Source organism: Ambystoma mexicanum, chromosome 3p, assembly GCF_040938575.1.
Source record: "Ambystoma mexicanum isolate Mex_15411 chromosome 3p, UKY_AmexF1_1, whole genome shotgun sequence".
Lineage (NCBI taxonomy): Eukaryota > Metazoa > Chordata > Amphibia > Caudata > Ambystomatidae > Ambystoma > Ambystoma mexicanum.
Genome location: NC_090925.1, coordinates 872,824,791 through 872,845,675, shown reverse-complemented (window position 1 = coordinate 872,845,675; position 20,885 = coordinate 872,824,791). Strand labels below are relative to the sequence as shown.

General features: G+C 48.5%; 1 protein-coding gene across 2 annotated transcripts in view; it reads right to left on the bottom strand.

The window, feature by feature from the left end:
* Positions 1-20,885, bottom strand: part of LOC138581035 (sulfotransferase 1 family member D1-like) — a 209,974-nt gene that overhangs the window by 30,615 nt on the left and 158,474 nt on the right. For both annotated transcript variants that reach the window (XM_069652059.1, XM_069652060.1), the window contains one exon: positions 19,279-19,373. In XM_069652059.1, coding sequence (XP_069508160.1) covers positions 19,279-19,373 — 95 coding nt within the window. The remainder of the gene's footprint in view (positions 1-19,278; positions 19,374-20,885) is intronic.

Sequence of the window (20,885 nt, the reverse complement as noted above, 5' to 3'; positions counted from 1 at the left end):
CATCCGAGAATTGTCGGTAAGACTCAGGAACCTGGGTGACATTAGACACACTAATGGACGACTTCTTAGACTCCAGGCTTTCCGAGGAAGGGGGTTGTGCCCCCTGGAACAGACAATGTGAAAGACAATATTCTGATCCTAGGAACAAGTAACCTGCTGGCTAATTGATAAAAGGATTGTGCCTTTGAAGCCAAGGCATGCCAAGCACCATTGGGTAATAAGCAGCTTTATAATGTCAAAGTGTAACATCTCTTGATGATTGTTTATAGTTAGTAGCAGTTCCGTGGTTTGTTGAGTTATGGGCCCTGAAGATAACGGTTTTCCATCGATCCCTTCGACTGCCTGTATAATGTCTTTGGCCTTTCGGGCAATATGGTGTTTCATTGACCAATCATGGTCAAGGAATATGCCCATTGCTCCACAGTCTACCAGGGCCAGGATGGGAATTATTTCTTTATTTGCGATTGACAAGGATACCTGAAGAATCACTAAACTATTTGTGGGTTGACTGGTTTTGCTTGGAGAAGACTTGGAGCACTTATCTTTCTCCCGAAGCTGGGCTCCATTCTAGATCGGGAGCTGGCATTTCCCGAATGCCTAGGTGGCGTTATAGGGCAATTTCTTACAAGGTGTTTGTCAGATGCACAATACATGCAAAGTCCGGTATTGATTCTTCGAGTTCTTTCTTGAGAAGAAATGGGTCCCCGTATGGAGCCAAGTTGCATTGGCTCAGGATCAGGCGGAGGGTTAGACACTGTCTCCTTCGGAATAGCATAATCGAAGGGGGCCCTTTCTGATAAGGAACGTGTTTTTTTTTTTCAGCCTTCCTTTCCTGGATGCGAAAATCAATTTGCAAGGACAAATCCAGTAAAGCCTGGAAGGAACTTGGGCGGGCCACCCGGGCGAGTTCCTCCTTGATCTCGTCATTCAATCCATGGCGAAACAGAGTGAAACAGGCTTCCGGAGCCCAGTCAGCCTCCTTAGCCAATTGTTTGAAACGCGTGACGTATGACAACATATACTGAGAACCTTGTTGAAACTCCAATAATTTCTCTTGGGCACTGTATACCTGTTCTGGTCGATCAAACATAGTTTTAAAGGCATCCACAAATCCTTCATAATTGTCAAGGAGTGGGTCCCCAGCGTTTATTAAGGGCGTTGCCCAGGTCAAAGCGTTTCCCGAAAGGTGAGAGATTATGAATCCTACCTTGGCCCTGGGTGTTGAGAAATAGTAAGGTTTGAAGGCTAAGTGCACTAAACATTAGTCAAGGAAGGAACGCAGTGTTTTGGTGGTTCCATCATATTTGTCCACAATACCCCCTACTATGACACATTCCTGGAACGCCGAATCCCTGGATAGCACAAGTTGTTTTAATGCTGCATTTTCGGCTTTTAAATTTTGTACTTCAATTGTCAGTTCTAGCATACCCTTCATGAGGTCCTGAACGGCTGCTTCCATAGTAGAATCGATATTAAATCCTTGGCGTCTCAAACTGTCACACTTTGCCTGGAATCTCACCTGTTTATCTTTCGAAGTCTTAGTCAGGGGTTTTTCCTTATTCCGGACAGCTTGAGTCTTGTAGAGACACAGTCGCGTATCCTCCGTCACCAGCGTGCAGGTGGATCCGACCGAGGTGAGTGTGCGTTCAGCTCCAGGGAGGAAGGAAGGTTTCGCAGAGTCTCGGGAAAAGGGAAGCCAGGAAGGAACCAGGACAATAGCAAGGCGGTAAGGAAATAGCGCTAAGGGCAGCAAGGCCCAGGGAAGGGGGAGCGCTAGAGAGCTAAGAGGAAATAGGGGCATGAATTAAACCTGGAAGGAGGAAAGTACTAAGCGTGAAGGAAAGTATAACATAGTTGCCGAAGTTCAGAAAGTTAGCATTGAGATGCGCAGCGCCGCCGGGACGTGTCTCCTTTCAAGGATCTGGCAAACTCCTGGAAATACTAGGTCGGTAGTGATTCTCTAGCGTCGGCCATGTTGGGTGTACTTTGGAGGGAATGTAGCAGTGTCTTATGGACCACGTAGTCCAAAAGGGACTGAAACGTCGAATCATGACAATAGTAGGCATGGCAGTAGAGGCTCCCACTTTCTTCTAAGGGGTTCCTCTAAAACACATATCATGCTCTTCATAGTCCTGTTAAACCTCTCTACCAATCTATTCGTCTGTGAATGGTAGGCAGTTGAGAACTTTTAAGTCACTCTACAGTTTTCCCACATGGTCTGCATGTAGTGGGACATACAGTTTGATCCCCTGTCAGAGATTACTTCCTTTGGAAATCCTACCCTGGTAAAAATACCAAATAGGGCCTTAGCAACAGCCTGAGCTGTAACAGTCCTCAAAGGTATAGCTTTAGGATACCTAGTAGCATGGTCTACTACAACCAATATAAATTGATTGCCTGAAGAGGTTGGAGGGTATAAGGGAGGATCAATGTTGATTCCTACCCACTCAAAAGGGACTCCCACCCCTGGGAGGGGCACCAAAGGTGCCACATTCTTGGCTCCACTCTTGCCAGATGTCTGACAAGTGTGACAGCTTCTACAGAATTGATCTACATCAGACCACAACTTAGGTCAGTAGAAATAGAGAGAAAGCCTTTCCTTGGTCTTCTTGAAGCTCAAGTGACCAGCAAAAGGAATCTCATGGGCTAACTGTAGGAACTGGTGTCTTGTCTCTAGAGGCACTACGAGTCTTCTGTAGTCCCCTGGGACAGACTCAGTTGGTTCACGGTAGAAGAGGCCATCCTCCCAATATAACCTGTGTTCCCCTGGCTCTTGCCCTTCTGACTGGGAAGATGCCTGTTGGCGAAGGCCTTCAAGAGTAGGACACTCTCGTTGACCTCTGCTGAATCCTGCCCTACAGGGTCCACCTTCTGGCAGTAAAGACTGCAGCTCAGGATGGTCTGTAGGATCCAGATCTCCAACAGGGGGAAGGTCTTCTTCCAGCTCTGAATCCTCAGCAGCTGATTCAACCTTTCCTGGTTGTTCCTCACACTCAGCCTCAGCTGGTGGAGCAGTCACAGGTGTGACTTTGGACAGTACTCTCAGGGATGTCCTTCTTGGTAGGACAGGAGTGCTTTCTGGCTTTTTATTTGAGGCCTTGGTTTTCCCCTTTTCCTCTTTCTTCTTGGAAATAGCAGTCAGGAATTCCTGTGGACTGGGTATTATAGATTCTTCTGTAACATCCTCTAGAGAGCCTTTTAATATACTCTCTCTGACCTTCCTCATCTGCTCCTGTTTCCTTTTACTGGTAGGCCTGGGGTTGCTTGATACAACTCCAAGAGTTTTTAAGTCATTCCCCAGCAAGACTCTCCATGGCACCTCACTTTGCACACCAACAGGTATCTTGACAGTCATGTTGTTGCACTCGATGAGAGCTGGTAGTCTAAGAAGCATTTGGACAGGGCCTCCAGCAAGCTTAGTGAGGCTTTTGGGTGCCCCAGCAACATCCTCAGCCTTGACAAATGTTTCATCCACTACACTAATGCTGGCCCCAGTGTCTCTAATGGCAGGGGTCTTCTGATCATTTACAAGTACACTGTCCTTGTAATATTCTTTTGTGTTATCTGGAATTGAATTATAGACATCTAAATTCTGCTGTTCCCCCAGACCCAGGGAGACTAAAGAAACACTGGCAGAGACTCCAATGGGGTCTTCAGCCAATACTCGAAAGTTTCCACTTGCCATATGTACCTCTTTCTCTGGGGAGAAGGCTAAGGATACAGTGTGGATCCTTGAAGATTTACCCTTACTGGGATCCCCTTTCACATGGCCAGTTGACCCACAAGCACAACATTTTCCAAATATTTTGCCAAATGGGGGCTTCTGCTGACCTCCCTATGGTTTAGCACCAGATGTTTCACTAGCCTGATTTGGTTTCGCTTGTGGCTTACCCTTCATATGTTTGGGGCCCTCTAAGGATTGGAGGTATTAGAATTCTCTTTGCCATCTTTCTTTTGCTGCTTCCCATCATCCTTCTTCTGAGTCCTTGTGAGTAGCCCTGTTGGCAGCCCACAAGTCAGCAGCCTTTGCTAACTTCTTTGGATCAAGTTCCTTAGAGTCAGCCAAGTGCTTTCTCAGCTCAGGAGAGCAGGCATCAAAAATAGATTCCAAGAAAAGTAGATTTCTCATTCCTTCAAAGGTGTTAACTCTGTAACCCTTTACCCAACCATCTAAGTTCTTCAAACATTCACACACCCAGGTAGCCCAACGGGGTACCACAATGCTTTTTGAGGGTCCTAAACCTCCTAAGGTACAAGGAAGGAGCTTTCCCAAATCTAGCTATCCAAGCTAGCTTCACATGTTCATACTCCAATCTTTCAAGTTCCCCCACCTCCATTACAGCATCAGTTGCAACTTGGAAGGAGCCTAGACAAAAGCCAGGGAATCAACTGATTCCCTGTGAAACCCTGAATCCCACAGTTATATTCAAACGCAGCCAACCAATCCAAAATATCAAGTCTCACCTCATACATACTCAACTTCTTTAGGCATGCAAGGCCTCTTAGGACTGGAATACCTAGAAGACTCTGGGATAGAACCATTTTCAAAAGACTATTTCTTCATTTCAAGGGCTTGATTCAACTCCATTTCTCTGAGTCTGAGCTCTTGATGTTTGCTTTCAGTTTGCATTTGGAACCTTTTGAACTCTAACTCAAGTCTCATTTTTTCAAGAGAGACACATTCTGGACTCAGTACTGGACCTGGTAGGGTCCCTGTGGCTACAAGTTGAGGGCATAAAGCAGGTAGAGGGGCAGTAGGCCTCACATCCTGAGACTCCTCTGACTCTTCTAGCTCATCAATAACATTAGAGTTAGATTCTGAATCGTTATCATCCTCATCAACACTATGCACATTTGCTGAGGGGGTAGGGGTTACAACTCTACCACTCAGACTTTGATGATTCAACAATTTTTCAATCAATTCAGTTTTCTCCCCTTTATCAGAGAGAGATCTAACTTTACAAATATCTTTCAGTTGATCTACTGTAAGCATGTTCAGGGCTTCCTGTCTGAAGTTATCCACATATGGCATTATAACACAATTGCTTATCTCGTGGTGTTTGGCCTTGTGAAGGTTATTTGAACAAAAGAGCAGCACTCACAATCTAATAACTATATTTTATCCCACCACTGCCACCAGTGTTAGACAGAATTGCATGCAGTTCCCTCTGGGACCACCACATACAATTTGGGCTACAGGTGTAAGCAAAACCAACCTTTGGTATAAGTCTGTACTACACAGTTTATTGGTAGAAGGGCTGAGCAGTCAGGCTTATCTCAAGAGGGAATGTGAGCAGTACAAGATATTAAACAGAGGACTTACAATCACAGTGGTTCAGGTAGACACTTATACTCAAGGTTTCTTGGTAAAACACTTATTAATTTATTTACACTATCATTTATAAAACATTTGCTAGTGTTAGGCAACTTAATAATATACACAGTTATATTTCAGTACTAAACCAATACGTTTCTGAACAAGTTAGGCTCCCCTGAAGTGGGAGCAAAATGGCACTTCAGTAACTTTCAAAAGGAGTAAAAAGGCATAAAGTAGCAGAATAGATCACATATACTTGGTAGACAGTGCAAATAATTTCAGTTCACCAGAATAGTTCAATTAAAGTCAATAGGCCAGGCCAAAGTCAATTGGCTAGTGTTCTGAATAGGAAAGTGCAGTTCTGGTATCAAACGATAAAGTCTTCGCAAAAGTTCTTAGAAGTAGTTTTGGCGAAAAGGAATCATATGTCGGGTCACAAGCTGATTAGGCCTGCAAGTTGGTAAAGTTTCATAAACTTTCACTGCAAGAGAGAGGTTTTCTCACTCGAATGGGCACAGTACCTTATTATGAAGAAACAAATGCTGCTGAAGTCGTGATTCCCTGCCAGTTCCTGCAGATCTCACTATTCCTGAGCCTCAGTCATGGGGACAAGAGGGAGGACATCGGGGGACTTGTGTACTGCACGGGATCATCGAAGAAAGCAAACAAGATGGAATCACTTCAGTTTCCAGTAGCTGGTGTCACTCTCCCTGGTTAATCCTAACCAGCCTTGAGAATGGTATTCAGGTGTCTTATGAGTTGATTGGTCCCACTAACTCAAAGGAAGAAGCCGTCCTTGAAGGAGCTTCTCTGTCGAATGGAGCTTTGGCAACTCGGACATGCAGCAGGGCTTCACCGGGCAAACCAATGGTCCAGGAGTTGCAGCAGCAGTACTCTTCCAGCTCATCGTCGGTTCTTTCATTCCAGTGGTCGACTCTGCCTTCCAGTACAGGAGACTCGCCTTTTAAACAGTTTCCTCACATTCATTCCAGCCTAGCTGTCACTCACCCAGCAGGGTGGCTGTCTTGCCGGACAGTCAGCCAGCCAATCATGGCAGTGTGCATTTTGGTCTCCTAGGAGACTAAGCACAGGGAGTTTCGGGCACCTCCATCACTTCCTGCCCACCCCAGACACTCAGACACCAGAGGCGGTCTTTAGTCCTGAAGCTCGCCAAAGGCAAACAAACAAAGGGACCAAACCTGGTTTGGCGCACAGAGACAAACTCTAGAAGGACCTTTCCAAAAAGAAACAGCAAAAAAATAAGACCAGGACCTGTTTTAACAAAGGGGCTTAAGACGCCATCTTGAAAAACATGGCTCCCGTGATTTTTAGCCACTGGTGTTCGCGGTTGGGAAAAATCATGGTAGTTTGTTGTAAAACCACTGCCACCAGCCTTTTCAATAGGAAAGGGTAACATTTGACTGCTACATGAGTATTTAGACACAGGGGATACTATGTAACCCCTCCAGCACCCCATTGTAAGATGGTGTGTGCTGGGTCTAGGAATTTGGAATTTGGAAAAGACTAGTAAAGTCAATTACACTTTACATTCTCTGGGAAACAGTAGTTCATCCCAGAGAAGGTATTTAAACCTTTGGGATGTGTGAAAGTCATCCGTGTCACTGCACTGATGGTGCTGTGTAACACACATGAAAAGATGATGCCTATGGAGTTATCTTAAAACCCTATGTTCAAAGAACACAAGTGTAAAACACACATCAAAACATATGAAAGAGTGGGAAAAAAGGCTCACACTCTTTCCAGGTAAAATAATCAAGCCCTCAAAATCCAGCAAAGTTGGAGGGGGTATCTAAGGGAATTAGCACATTTATGAGAATTCTCTCTAACGCTCCCCCTTCCAACAGAGCTTTTTCCCCAAAAATATGTTTTACTTTTAGCCCCACCCGCTCATAGCCCAGGGTATAAAGTACCTGGCTTTTCCCATGATCCTCCTGTGTATACCACAGGAACTGGGACAATCATACTACCGGGGAAGTAGAGGAGGGTTTCAGTACTGTTATGAGGAAGAGTAGGACTAAGAGTAATGAAGAGTGCTGTTAAGTAATCAGAGCATTGCCTCCACATACCTTTTCCTCATCACACTTACACTGTGAATTATACCAAAGATCCAAAGATAGGACTGGCACATACTTGGCCTGAAAAGGCATGACCTCACCCTTGCAAGCAGAAGGACCAGCCATCACACGGAGAGTCCCATGCAACCAGCCCAAGGAGAGAAAGGGGTGTTTGCAGGAGACCCCTCACAGAAACCAACCGGAAGGGGCAGCTATGCATAGACACATATTCAGACCACTCAGCAGGACAACTACAGGAAAGTTAGGACTTCTTGTCCTGGAAAATCCAACCCAGGGACTGCCAGAGTATCACCGAAGTCGGAGGAAAAACACCAGGGAAAAAGGCAACACAAGGCCAACTTCCAAGTCGAGGAGTCCCAAAGAACAAACTGAGCAAGATGGAGGCCCAGCCCTCTCTACAGTACAAAAAGGCAATAGCCTTCCAGAAGGACCCCTATCCGAGATTACACTCCAATTACTGGTCTGCTGTAGTTTAAATGTGGGACAGCCTAACCATTGAAAAAGGGGAAAAAAACGGGTCTTCAAAAGGCAGCAAGGGTCCAGGGGTGTCGACTGATGATGAAGGGAACAAGGGTCATTGGTTAGATAAACACCCACCGAATGAAGGGGCTGCGCCAAACATCTCCTACCCAGAGGCTGACGCCTCAAAAATAACCAACAAGTCATTGTGCCCTCAAGACTGCAGTCCCTAGAACGGTTCCATGTCATTTCATTGCGGGATGTCTTTCGCAGGATTTTTTACTGCAAATTTTTTAACAGAAAAACCCATCAGATTTTTTTTACATTTATTTTTGGGTAGGGTTCTCAACTAACCCCTCATTCCCTTTCTATTTATCTATGTATCTATTCCCAAACACCCACATCCCATATATATCATTTTCTACCCCCCCCGCAAAAAAGTTCAATGGGTTTTTCAGTTAAAAAATGTGCAATAAAAAAAACAGCGAAAAAACATCCCGCGATGAAAGGACGTTGTACCCCCAGATGTGCATCTCAAATGGGCTGAAGAAGCAGACAGCAAACTGAGAAGAAACGGTTGCCAAAATTGCATAGATTCAGAACCCCATCCGCCACCTCAAACATGTCGTCAAAGCAGATCCTACTGGCTACTACAGAACCTGAAAGACCCAAGGTGAAAGGCAAAGGAGAACATTGGTTGATTCAGAGAAAAGACGCCCCAAAACACCTGAACAATGCTGGACACAACTGTCCAGCATGCCCAGTGTGAGATCGGCCTCACCTCTCACAGAAGTAACATAACCGTGTTTGGAGATCTACAGGGAGATCCCTCTCAACCATGGTTCAATGTAAATAGTACAGGCCCAACTCCCAGGAGGTGAACTCGCTTTGGCTGTTTTACCTTATTTTTAGGGAGGTTGCAGGGTTAAGGTAAATGTTTTTTTATTTTTATTTTGGGAGTTGAGGCAAGGCTGGGTTGGGTATACAGGGTGATATCGGCGACTAGACCGCCATACAAATGCTGCAAAAAATGTGGGGAAATTACTGATGAGTTGGCCTCCTGCAAATTGTACCAGATCCATACTAAACATGCAACAATACAGCACTGCGAGAATGGGCCACTTGTCTACAGAAGGCAGACGATAGGAATCAAAAGAGAGTCAGCAGTCCCCCCATTTCCCCCACTGTGGGAAATGTAAAGAGGCTTGGGATATCTCAGGACGCCTTCCTCACCTATTACATGCTAGAACCCAAAGGGCACAACCGGCTGTCCAAACCATATGCACACATCTTAAACATGTCTACAGCAAATAGCCGACCTGTACCCACTCCAAGGACCTGGGCAAACCACCTGGGCCACCTCTGCATATATCACAGACATTTAGACCCTATCTTAGACACCCTGGCTGCAACTCTACATCAAGCACCCCTAGAGAAGGCCGCTCCTATGGCTCATGAGCAGAGCCTGCCTTGACCTACAGAGGTCTGATGCTGCCGTAGACTGGGAAAAATGATCTAAATCGCAGATATACCTGAACATCCAGGAGTAGCGTAGGCAATGCAAGGATGCCCCTGAACATAAGAAGGCCTGTGCCAGGTAGTTGTCCCGAGAGCAGTGACCCTGACCATTACCACTACCAGGCAGGATAAGCCAACCTACTTGTCGGTCTGAGAATAGATGGCCACCAAATTCACACCCCTAAGACACCATGGGCCTCATTACGAGTCTGGCGGTAACCCTACCAGTGCTACCGGCGGGTTGGCGCCGGACTCGTAACATTTTACCGACGCCTGACTTCCTGGTGCCACCGGGAGATTTCAAGTCCAGCGGGCCGGGAAGTCAGGCACCGGTAAAATGTTAGTCCCCATTGCCATCGAGTCTGATAGGACTCTATGTGAGTGGGGACTCAGAAGGCGCTTACGTGAAGAGTCTGCCTACCATGGCCGCTGTGCCCAGCAGGGTCACATCTGTTGGGCACGGCGCCTCCTTCAGGCAATCTCGTAGTTTGCCAGTCCGGATACAAGGATGCCGGTGAGATTACCAGCACCGTTGTTTTCGGACCAGGAAACTTGTAATGAGGCCCCATATCTGAACCAGACAGAGGGTAACTTACATCCCTGAAACCTGTCACCACCAAATCAGAGCGGGACAAGTTTAGTTTAGTTTAGTTTATGTACTTATATAGCGCACCCCACCCAAGGGTACAAGAGAAGAACCCCTCTCCACCTAAGACTGAGGTCAGCAAACTTCAGAAGGGCATGAGGTGGAACCAAGAGAGGACTCATGCCTTCATTATTTTACCTTGTTGCAACCCACAATAATGGGACCTACATGCTAGGACAGCCATGGACAACAAGAACGAGGCACAGCTGGTACTTAGCAACAATCCAGCAGGCACCAAACCTGGCGACAACAGATAAATCATAAAATCGTCAATCCAGCATCTACAGCAGTCTGTGCACATCTCCTTCAGCATGCTCAAAGCACACACCCCAGGTTTGGGTGGACAATGGGCTACGAGAAGTGCTATCAGGGCTCACTCGAAACAAAATATTCACCCAGATTCTTCATTAAGCAAATTCTAACAACAAACACTGCCACTGTGAGGGTTTGGGGAGCCCGAGCCACACTCCTGGCCATATAGCCCTGAACCAGACTGCAGGCCCTGTGACCTCACAGGAGCAGCATGCAGTAGCCAACAAGAGAAGACTGTCCTGCCTAACATCCTGACACTGTGACACCAGTCAAAATGCTCAGAGACCAGTAATCTCTGAACCCTCGGCTTTCCCCTCCTTTCATAGGATATACTTCCACTTATTCGCTAAAGTCCTAAAGTTCATCCCCCCTGCCAGCAGAACTGAAGCGATGGCACCACTGCATTCCTAACATGATAGGCAGGTACGAAACATAGTGCATCTAAAATTGTGAGTTTTTTGCCAACCTGAGAGAGGGGAACCACATAATACCATACACAGAATAGTGGTAATGTACATGAGACAGATTATAACCCAATGGCTGCAGTGTACTCTCTCCTACTCACTGTGACCTCATGGCTTCTTGGAATGTCATCTGCACTCCCCACATCACTATACAGCGCTCCTTCATTCAGTCATGGTTAAAGCCTGTGGCCTTTTTGAATTTACAGAGGTATAATTCACAATTCTAAAATTCAACTCTGAGTGGGAACTGAATTCACATCTGTGGGGCTTGTTGTTCAATGATTCAACCATAGTGCTATGTAGGCTCCACCGAAAACAGAAGCCAAATAATGACTGGAAATCCCTCTCCAATTGCAATGTAATTGTGCAAACCTTTTTTTTAACTGAACACCAGAGCTGTATTCCACATTCATGCTTGTATCACAGTAACCATTAACCCTTTCCTTTGTAAACATTCAAAGCCTGAAATAGACATAATCAGTATGTGGTCTAACAGATTTCTTCAAAAAGGAAAAGTTAACACAAAAAACAGGTTTGTTCACCCTGTTCCTGAATTTGTTTCAAACTGCAGAGCTGCATGGGAGAAGACTAATTCACCAATTCTTTTCAGCTGCCTGCTCTCAGGATTGCCATAGTAACCAGTGGGATCAGAAATTCACATGGACACACAGTCATGATACCGCAGAGATGAACTGGCTCACTCTGCTGCTTCGAACCCCATTCCTCATGCAAGGTTCACTGAAGAGAACGTGCGCCAGCTGGGGCTGCCTGTAAAGAAACAAAAGTTCAACAACAGGGGAATGAACGCGGGACAGAGGGAAGCTTCCCGGTCAGCATGCCTGCCAAACCTTTTCATTGAAGCAGCCCGGAAAGCCCCAACTGAATATTTGGCTGGGGCAGGAGATAAGAGCTGTCACAGTAGCACTGGCCGCCAGCCCACTAATCTGTGGAAGGATCACAGCCAAAATATAACTCGCCCCCTACATCTGCCTACCATTGACACCACAGGGGGCAGCCCAAGACCTGTACTCCCATGAAGAGACTGGGAAGCCCAGACGACCTGCAAGAGCCATGTCAGTTTCAAACCTGAGATTGGGGAACTGCAAAACCCCATACACAGAATAGTAGCAAAATACATGAGAGCTGGGGGGCGGGGCTAACTGCCATGTAGAGCGGACGCGTCTCCTGTGAGCTCCGCGCCGATGTGCCATCATAAACTGTTTTTCATGTATTTCTGCTAACTTTTAAAAGCTGCAACTTGCACCATTCGTCGCCGGATCCCATCAGCAGTCGTTTGATCCGTCTTTCAGACGGTTGGAGACAACCAACGCCGACATACGTCGAGTGAGAAGTGCCGGAGCCGAGAACTAAAATGGCGGCTCCCGCGTCCTGAGTTTTGAGGGACCGGAGCGCGCCTGCACCGCAGAGGACGTCGTCCATCGGAGCCTGCTGGGGTGCCGGAGCAGCCAGCCGGCCTGCACCAGGGTCGGGAGAGAGAGGAACAGAGCAACCGTGCTCGTAGACAGAGCGAGCCGCCCCCTGGGCCTCCATTCAGCAGCGTCCTGCCCGTGACCGCGGAGCCCAGCGGAGCCTGAGAAGACCTGCGGCCGGCTGGCCGGAGCCACGAAGGTGAGTGGGGCGGTGGGTAACCAGTGATAGAGGACCTGCGACCGCATATTGCTGGGGCCTCGACCCCCCCCGCCAACGCGTATCTGCGCCTGGGAGTGTCGCCGAAGCTGACCCCACCAACTTGCGCCCTTCAGCCGACACCGAGGGCGGCCCAGGCCCGACGCACTGTACATCCACAAGAACTGGTGAACCCACAGGCGGCCATAGCTTACCCGCCTCCCACACAGACTACACCCACAGGACGGGGTGCGGGCACTGCGGAACTCCCCGGGCCTGTCGCCTGCCTCCTCAGATGTACGGAGCCCCACCTTGGTGCACAGATATCGCCGCCTCTCCCCCCTCACGCCTTCACTTTGGCCCTGGGCCCTGCAGCACCCCTCCGTGCCTCTGACTAGCGGCCTACCACCTGCGCCCCCAGCGCCCTCGGCGTGAGTGGACTGTGTGCTCACAAGATGGCTGGTAAAAACGGCAGGCCCAAGCAACGATAGACCACCATGGACACATACGCAGCCAGCGAATCTCCAAACCCTGAGAGCACGAATTGTGTGCCCACAGATCTTCAACCGGACCCTACGGCACCGACGATACCCGAACCCAGTAACACCCAGCTCCTCGAAGCCATCAGACTTCTCCAAACAACGATGGAGCACAAAATGGATGCCGTTGCCATTGACCTGGGCCTTCTGCGCCAAGATGTCCGCTCCTTGGCCGGCAGGACCGAGGCGCTCTAAACACAGGTCAAAGAAAATACCGAATCCAAAACGCACCTCCTCTGAGACGTAGAGGAGCTCCAACAAAGGGTCAAGAACTTGGAAGAAAGGGCAGAGGAAGCGGATGGGAGAGCCCGTCGCAACAATATTCGTCTCCTCGGGCTGCCTGAGGGTATCGAGGGCTCCGACCCCACTAACTATATCGAGAACCTCCTGATGCAGGAGGTGGGAGCTGGCAAACTCTCCCAAGGCTTTTCCATTGAAAGGGCCCACAGATCCCTCGCTAAAAAACCTCCACCGGGCGCTCCACCCAGGCCGGTGATAGCAAAAGTCCTTAACTACAGAGACCGAGAGGTAATCCTAGCCTTTTCCCGAGCAGGTGGCCGAATCAAACGAGACTCCGCCACAATCGCAATCTACCCTGACTACACCTTCCAGGTTCAAATGAACAGGGCCCAGTTTATACACACAAAGGCCAGACTGAAGGCAGCTAGGTTGCGTTACATGCTCCTGTACCCTTCAAGACTTAAAGTGCTACACAACAACAGGGCACACCTATTCGACACTCCGACACAGGCCAGAGACTGGATGGACGGGCAACAAATACCTGATATTGAGGAAAGAAAGCGTAAACCTAGATAACGTTTCTCCCGCCATTTCGATAGGAATCATGCAGCCTTCACCTACCGCCAGCGGGTGAATTGAGCCCCTACACAGCTGATTGGATCCCGACATGGAGACACTGGAGTCAAGGTTCACTTCACCCCCTGGAAAATTTCTTTCCTTTTTTTGGGTGTACATACCCACCCGTAGGGCACCTGGTGACCTATGCACTGTCCTACGGAGCGGAAACGGGATTGTCATAACGAGGGTAACCTCGGTGGGCTAGTTCTATGTTCGGGTTGTTTACAGTTAATTGGGGGGGTGGGAAACGGGGAGTTACTGCTACAGTTGGGAACTACAAACGGGAATTACCAAGACCACGGAAGCACACGTCATGCATTTCTGCACTAATAAGACTATAACGTCCGTCTACGTAACACCTATGGCTGACACAGTAAAGATCATTACGTGGAACGTTAGAGGCCTGAACACCTTCGTCAAACAACGACGCGTCCAATCCTACTTGAAGAGATGCAAGGTCGGAATCGCCATGCTCCAAGAGACTCACCTATCTGCCAAAAAGCTAGACGCCCTGGCCAAAACTTGGCGTGGCACCCTAGTGGGTTCCACATACTCCTCCTATGCCAGAGGGGTCCTGATCTGGATTGCCCCCACGGTCCCCTTCAGGCTTACTAGCACTAAATGAGACAACGAGGGGAGAATGGTTGTGGTTTGTGGTTCTATCGAAGGCAAAGAGCTATGCCTAGTCAGCACTTACGCACCCAACCACAACACAACTACCTTCTTCCACTCCCTCTATACACGGCTCACCCCATATATGGACAGAATTATGATATGGGGGGCGACCATAACTGCACTCTTGACCTTTTGCTGGACAGATCCGACAACAAACACGACCGCCCCTCCCCTCCGGCCAAAATACTTTCCAAACTAGTCCACCAGTTGCAACTCAGTGATATTTGGAGGGACCAGCACCTGGGGCAACGCGAGTACTCCTTCTACTCCCCACCACATGCCGTGCATATCAGGTTAGATTATATTTTTCTCAGCCAGACACAGCAGTCTGTGTTTGTTGACGCGCACTATTTGCCGAGAGTGCTGTCCGATCATGCTCCCTGTTGGTCACCTGGGAGGTGTTCCCGCCTAGACCCCCCATACCCACGTGGAGATTGAGAGCCGAAGCTCTACTTGATACAGCATTCAGAGAGCACATAAGAGACGAGACCGAAGAATATTGGGAGAACAACCTACATAGTGTTAAATACATAAGCACCGCCTGGTAGGCATATAAGGTGGTCATGCGGGGTGAGATGATCGCAGCAGTTGGGGTTGCCCAGAGATCCATCACAACCCTGTTGGAACGAGCAGAGGGAGACCTGCGCGCCCTCGGGGGCAGGGCTGACTCATCTCCCGATCATTTACTTAAAATTTCCGAACTCAGCGAAACCTGCCTAAAGCACTGGGAAGCCCTAGGTAAACTAAGCTACGCCAAACACACGGAGAGAGTCCATGCCCTGGGGGACAAACCCGGAAAACTCTTAGCTTGGCTCTACAAAAGGGAAACCCCCAGGCTGCCCATATGCCACATACTCGCACCGGACGGCACTACCGTGCATACACAACAGGAAATTAACTCGGTTTTCTCTAGCTACTACCATAATTTGTACTCTGAGACCCCCCCCCCTCTGACTCGGGGATCGGGGATGCCCTTGACATCATCGACTTGCCAAAACTAGACTCGCATATGGCCGAGACCCTCGACGATCCCATCACTCCCGACGAGGTCAAGGTGGTAATTAGAACGCTACCAGCTGGGAGGACCCCAGGCTCGGATGGCCTCCCAGGGGAGTTCTATAAAATCTATGAAGAAACACTTGCCCCTATATTGGCCCAGGTCTATAATGAGGCCTTCCAGCACGGTACCCTCCCGGATTCCCTGAGCGAGGCTGTGATAATACCCCTACTCAAACCTGGGAAGGACGGGGCAGATTGTGCCTCATACAGGCCCCTCTCCATGCTAAATGTAGACCGCAAGATCCTCACCGCATTGCTCGCCAACAGACTACGCAGAGTGATCCCACTGTTGATCCACCAAGACCAAACTGGATACGTCCCCGGACGATCCATAACTGAGAACCTGCGTAGGCTACATCACGTTATTTATAGTACCGAGGAAAGACCACAGAAACTCGCGGTGGCGTCACTGGATGCCACCAAAGCTTTTGATTCCGTGAGGTAGGAATGGCTATATGCCACTATGGCAAAGATGGGAATAGGCCCCGTATTTCTGAAATGGACCCAGTTGGTTTATGCCTACCCCACTGCAAGGGTACGAACCAATAGAACCTTTTCCGCAAAATGGTCCCTACACAGATGCACCCGTCAGGGTTGCCCCCTATCCCCCATGCTGTACATCATCGCCGCCGAGTCTGTAGCAGCCTTCCTGAGACAGGAATATGGAGATGGGGGCATCACTATAGATGGGACAACTCATCTCGTCTCTATGTACGCGGACGACACCCTCTTATATTTGCAGGACCCTGAACACCTCCTACCCTACATTCTCGAAACCCTGGACAGCTTTCACAAGCACACCGGGATCCAGATTAATAAGAGTAAATCTTGCCTCTACCCCCTGGCCGCACTACACAGTGATTATTATGGGTCCCTCCCTCCCCTAGATCTCGAATGGCAGGTGACATCGTTTAAATATTTGGAGATAACCATACATCGAAACCCCGGCACGGAACATATACTTAACACTGTAAAGGCCAAGAGCTCTCTCTTGAAGTCCATGGAGTTTTGGGGGCGGCTCCCGCTCTCAGTGGCTGGGAGGGCGGGCCTCCTTAAGACGGTCGCCCTGCCCCGTCTATTGCATAACTTCACTAACATTCCCTTCTAAATCTCCCCCGCGTTCTTTAAAGACCTCAACAAGCTCTGTAGGGGCTTCCTCTGGCAGGGAGGCAGGCATAGGGTGGCATTGGAGACCCTCCAGAGACCATACGAGAGGGGTGGGCTGAAGATCCCCAATTTTGAACTCTATTTCCTAGCCAGCCAGCTGAGACACATTGTGCGGTGGATGGCCGACGAAAGCACAACTGACACCCGCCTCCTCCAGCCGGCCCTCCCCCAGCTATTACTTAGGGACCTGCTGTGGACCAAGAAGAGTGCCCTCGAACACTGCCCTTACCTCGTTAAACTGGGACTCCGACTCTGGAAAAGGGCCTGCAAACTGGTCGGGTCCGAAGACCCGTACTCCCCACAGATCCCCATTGCAGCACTCATGTCCAACCATTCCTGGGGGCAACTTGAGACCCGTACACAATGGGAGCCCTTCGGGGTGGCCACACTTGGGGACCTAATCCAGGAACAGACGGTTTTGGCCTTTCCGGACCTTTGCGACGCCACTGGCCTCCCGGCCGGGCAATTCCTACTGCACAGAGCGGTCATAGAGGCCCTGACTAGCAGATGGCCTGTCGCTATTGACCTGAATGATGAAAATGAATGTATCGAAACAATACTTAATGCCGCCGAGGGGGGCCACGAAACCTCACGTATTTATGAGGCCCTACTATGGGGCTCCACCAAAGATGACCTCAAATGCCGGGACAAATGGGAAACTGAACTTGGTTTTTGAAGACAAAGCCTGGTGTGATATAACCCACTACCACAAAAAAGTCTCCCGAAACGCCCGCTTACAGCTCATCCAACTGTATGTTACGAACAGAGCGTACCTCACCCCGGAAGCCATATCCAGATTTACCGGTGCGACCACCCAATCATGCCCCAAATGCAGCGAGCCCAAGATTGGCATGACCCACATGTTCTGGGGATGCCCAGTGATCAGAGAATTCTGGACTTAAGTGAGGGAAAGAGTGGCTGGTGCAGACATTGTCATTGAAGTGGACGAACCCTCGGCATGCATCCTGGGCAGGTATGGGCGCAGCAGGGAGAACAAACCCCTCAACAGGCTCAGATACCTTATTTATATAACTGCCAAGAGGCGTATAGCCATGGGGTGGAAGAGCCCCAGAGGCCCGCCTATGCCCCTATGGTGGGGAGATCTTACAAAGTGGATCACAGCGGAAACTGCGGCATGGGAGACTGCAATTCAAGTGCAGAGACTTGATTCTAGCGAAGAGCTACACCGTTGGGTGGCCTTAACAGTACCCCTGCTATATCCAGAATCACAGGAGGGTGAGATAACCGGGGAAGGTGACCCAGGCCCGGGCATGGACTCATGATGAACATAGAACTTACCGTGGTCTTGGAGGGGGAAGGGAGGGAGGGATGGGGGGGAGTTGGGGATTTACCTTCTGATATGCTCAACCATTACCATGGATGCCTGTTTTCTTCTTGTTATCGTTTGTTATGAAACTAATAAAATATATTTAAAAAAAAAAAAAAATGAGAGCTGGAGAATCACAGTGACGGTAGTCCTATTCTCCCCTACTCACTGTGACCGTAAGGCTGGTTAGGGGGCATCTGCAATCCACACATTCCCATGCAGCGCTCCGTCCTATAATTTGGAGGGGTGCAGACAACAAGGTTATATCCCAGCTGTACTTTATTTGTTTGATATCTTCGTATTCACCGTTTCTTTTTCCGTATTGATCACATAGATCCGACACTTCTAGTCTCTCGTACACTGAATGGAACTAGTTTGGAGTTGGGATACTCTCCCCCGCATTAAATGATCAGCAAGTGATGTGGGCTGATGGATGCAGCGTAGTGGTAGGTGTGGAAGGCGCAGGGAGTGGGATGGAAGTGGGGTCACTGGCAAGAGTGTAATGGGTTGTCTGCTGCTTGGGAATGCAGGGGAAAAGATTAACATGGGACAGGGAGAGTCAAAGACCAAGGACACAGTATGAAAAGACTTCAACGGGAACGGGTTGTACTTTTTTAAGATGAGGATATTTAGAATCTGGTGTGCCATGGAGAGGGATTTCAAAATATAGTGCGTGTAGAGGAGGGTATCCTTAGAATGTGATGGATAGGTAAGTAGGGAGGTAGGTTACACAATAAGGGGCTAATCTGGTAGTGACATTTCAGAAGTATTAAGAACTATTTTGTCCCAGATTCTTACTTACCTACAGAAAGGAATAAAAGTGTGTGGATGGCCATTTTTGTTTTCGCTAGAGAGAGTCGGATGTCACCGCTCTGGCCAGCTGGCTGCATTGTTTCCACTTCATAAGTAGAGTCAGAAGAGGTTGCTGGGGATTAAGTAGATTCTCAAAAGGGCACTGATGGCTTTTGGCATGGCTCGAAACGAGTCAGGCTCTTCCTAAGTCTCCCTCAAGTTTGCTAAAGGAAGAGCCAGCCAGAAAAGGTCCACGTGCTCCCACCTGACAGGGCACCCAGTCACAAGTCTTACACAGAGCACCCGTGCCAGTCTGCAAGTTGATGCAAGGGTTCCCATGCCAGCTCTCAACCAGGAGTAGCATGTCCCACTGTACGGGACACATTGCTTGCGAGGGATCAGAGCATCTGCCACAGCACTCACCTCCTTCATGTCTTCATAGAAGAGGTACAGGATGCGGTGTTCCTTGGCCTTCTCCCACCAGCCCTTCACATGGTCGTACCACGAGCCGAAAGCCACTAGAGGTTAAAGGGAGGGAGGAAATGGAGGAATGGAAACAGATCAACCAAGGCAGAAGATTTGAAAAAATATTGGTTACAACCTGAATCTCATGAATGGTGAACATAAGAGAATGTGCAATGGACAGATTTCATATAATGAGAATTGGCTGCACTTTCTGACTGTCCAGCTCCTCTGAAAAACACATAGGATACAGTGACTCACATGCAGGCGAGCAACCACTGGTGACATGTTGAAGGAGATATGCAGGGCAAGATGTGTGTACAGTTTGCGAGCCGAAGGAGCTTTTTAGGGCCAGAGCTGGGCAAAGAGAACCGCATTTGCACCACCTCAAAGTGCATTTGCTCTAACAAGATGCCTGCAGCAAAGGCTTACTGCTTTGAAGTGTACCACAGTAGCCAAATGGACAATCTCAAACCATTATAGGGCGAAACTAATGCCAGAGCTCACAGCAATACTCTACTTGGACTGGCTTCATGGAACATAGAGTATTGTGTTTATGTTGAAAACAAGAATGTTTTTTTCTTCAATAGACCTAATTTTCTTTATAAGTCACACACACACACACACACTAAGACACATGCATGTTTTAACTGTTTAAAGGCCACAATTCATGTAGCAGTGGACTATTCCGTGGAAATGTAGTCTAGCTAAATATTTTAAACCCTTTTAAATATGCCTATATACTTCCTAGCAGTAAAATGGTGAAACATTCAGTCCGGAAATAGAGGTGCCGGTAGCAGCTTTCCAGCACCCTTTCCAGACCGCTAGACTACAAATAAGGCTGCAGGGGCCATTGCTGCCGGCAGACCGGCACGCATGGTTTTCACTGAAGCACTGGCACCGTTAGCAACAGTGCTGGTTCTTCCGTGTCCTCATTCCCGAATGGGGACTTACACTTCCTGCAGCCTGACATCCCGTAATGTCCCGTGGCACTGGTGTATCAGGTGGCGGAACGGTGTTACGAGTTCGGTGGCAAGGGTTATTGCCGAATTCGTAATGAGGCCAATGACTCTGTAATTGCAAATGTACAATAACACCTTGTTTCTATATAACCACAGCTGATCTTGCTGCATCTTCTAAATGTATTACAGAACTTCCAAAACAAATTTCTGCAGGATCAGAGCCAATAGAAATGCTGCTCCTCTTTGCTGATTCCTGGGATTTATGTCCCTTTCTTGATTAATCTTTACATTGGTAAAGAAGGACCTGAATATTTTTGCAATGCCTGGAGAGTAAGCCCGCAGCAAGGCGGGTGAGAGAAGTGATAGGGGGCAGAAGCAACTGGTGGACATTGTGGAGTCAGTAAGAGAAAAGGAGTGCAAATACCAAACACACTAGTCTCTTTTTGTATGTATTCCATGGCCCCACAGTGCATCGCTTCAAGTTTAGGCCTGGTACACAATGGAAATAATTGATTGGGCATTATACAGCTAATGGACAATGGGCCTCATTACACGGTAGGCGGTAGGTGATTACCGGCACTGGTAAGGGCACTGGTGCTGGTAATC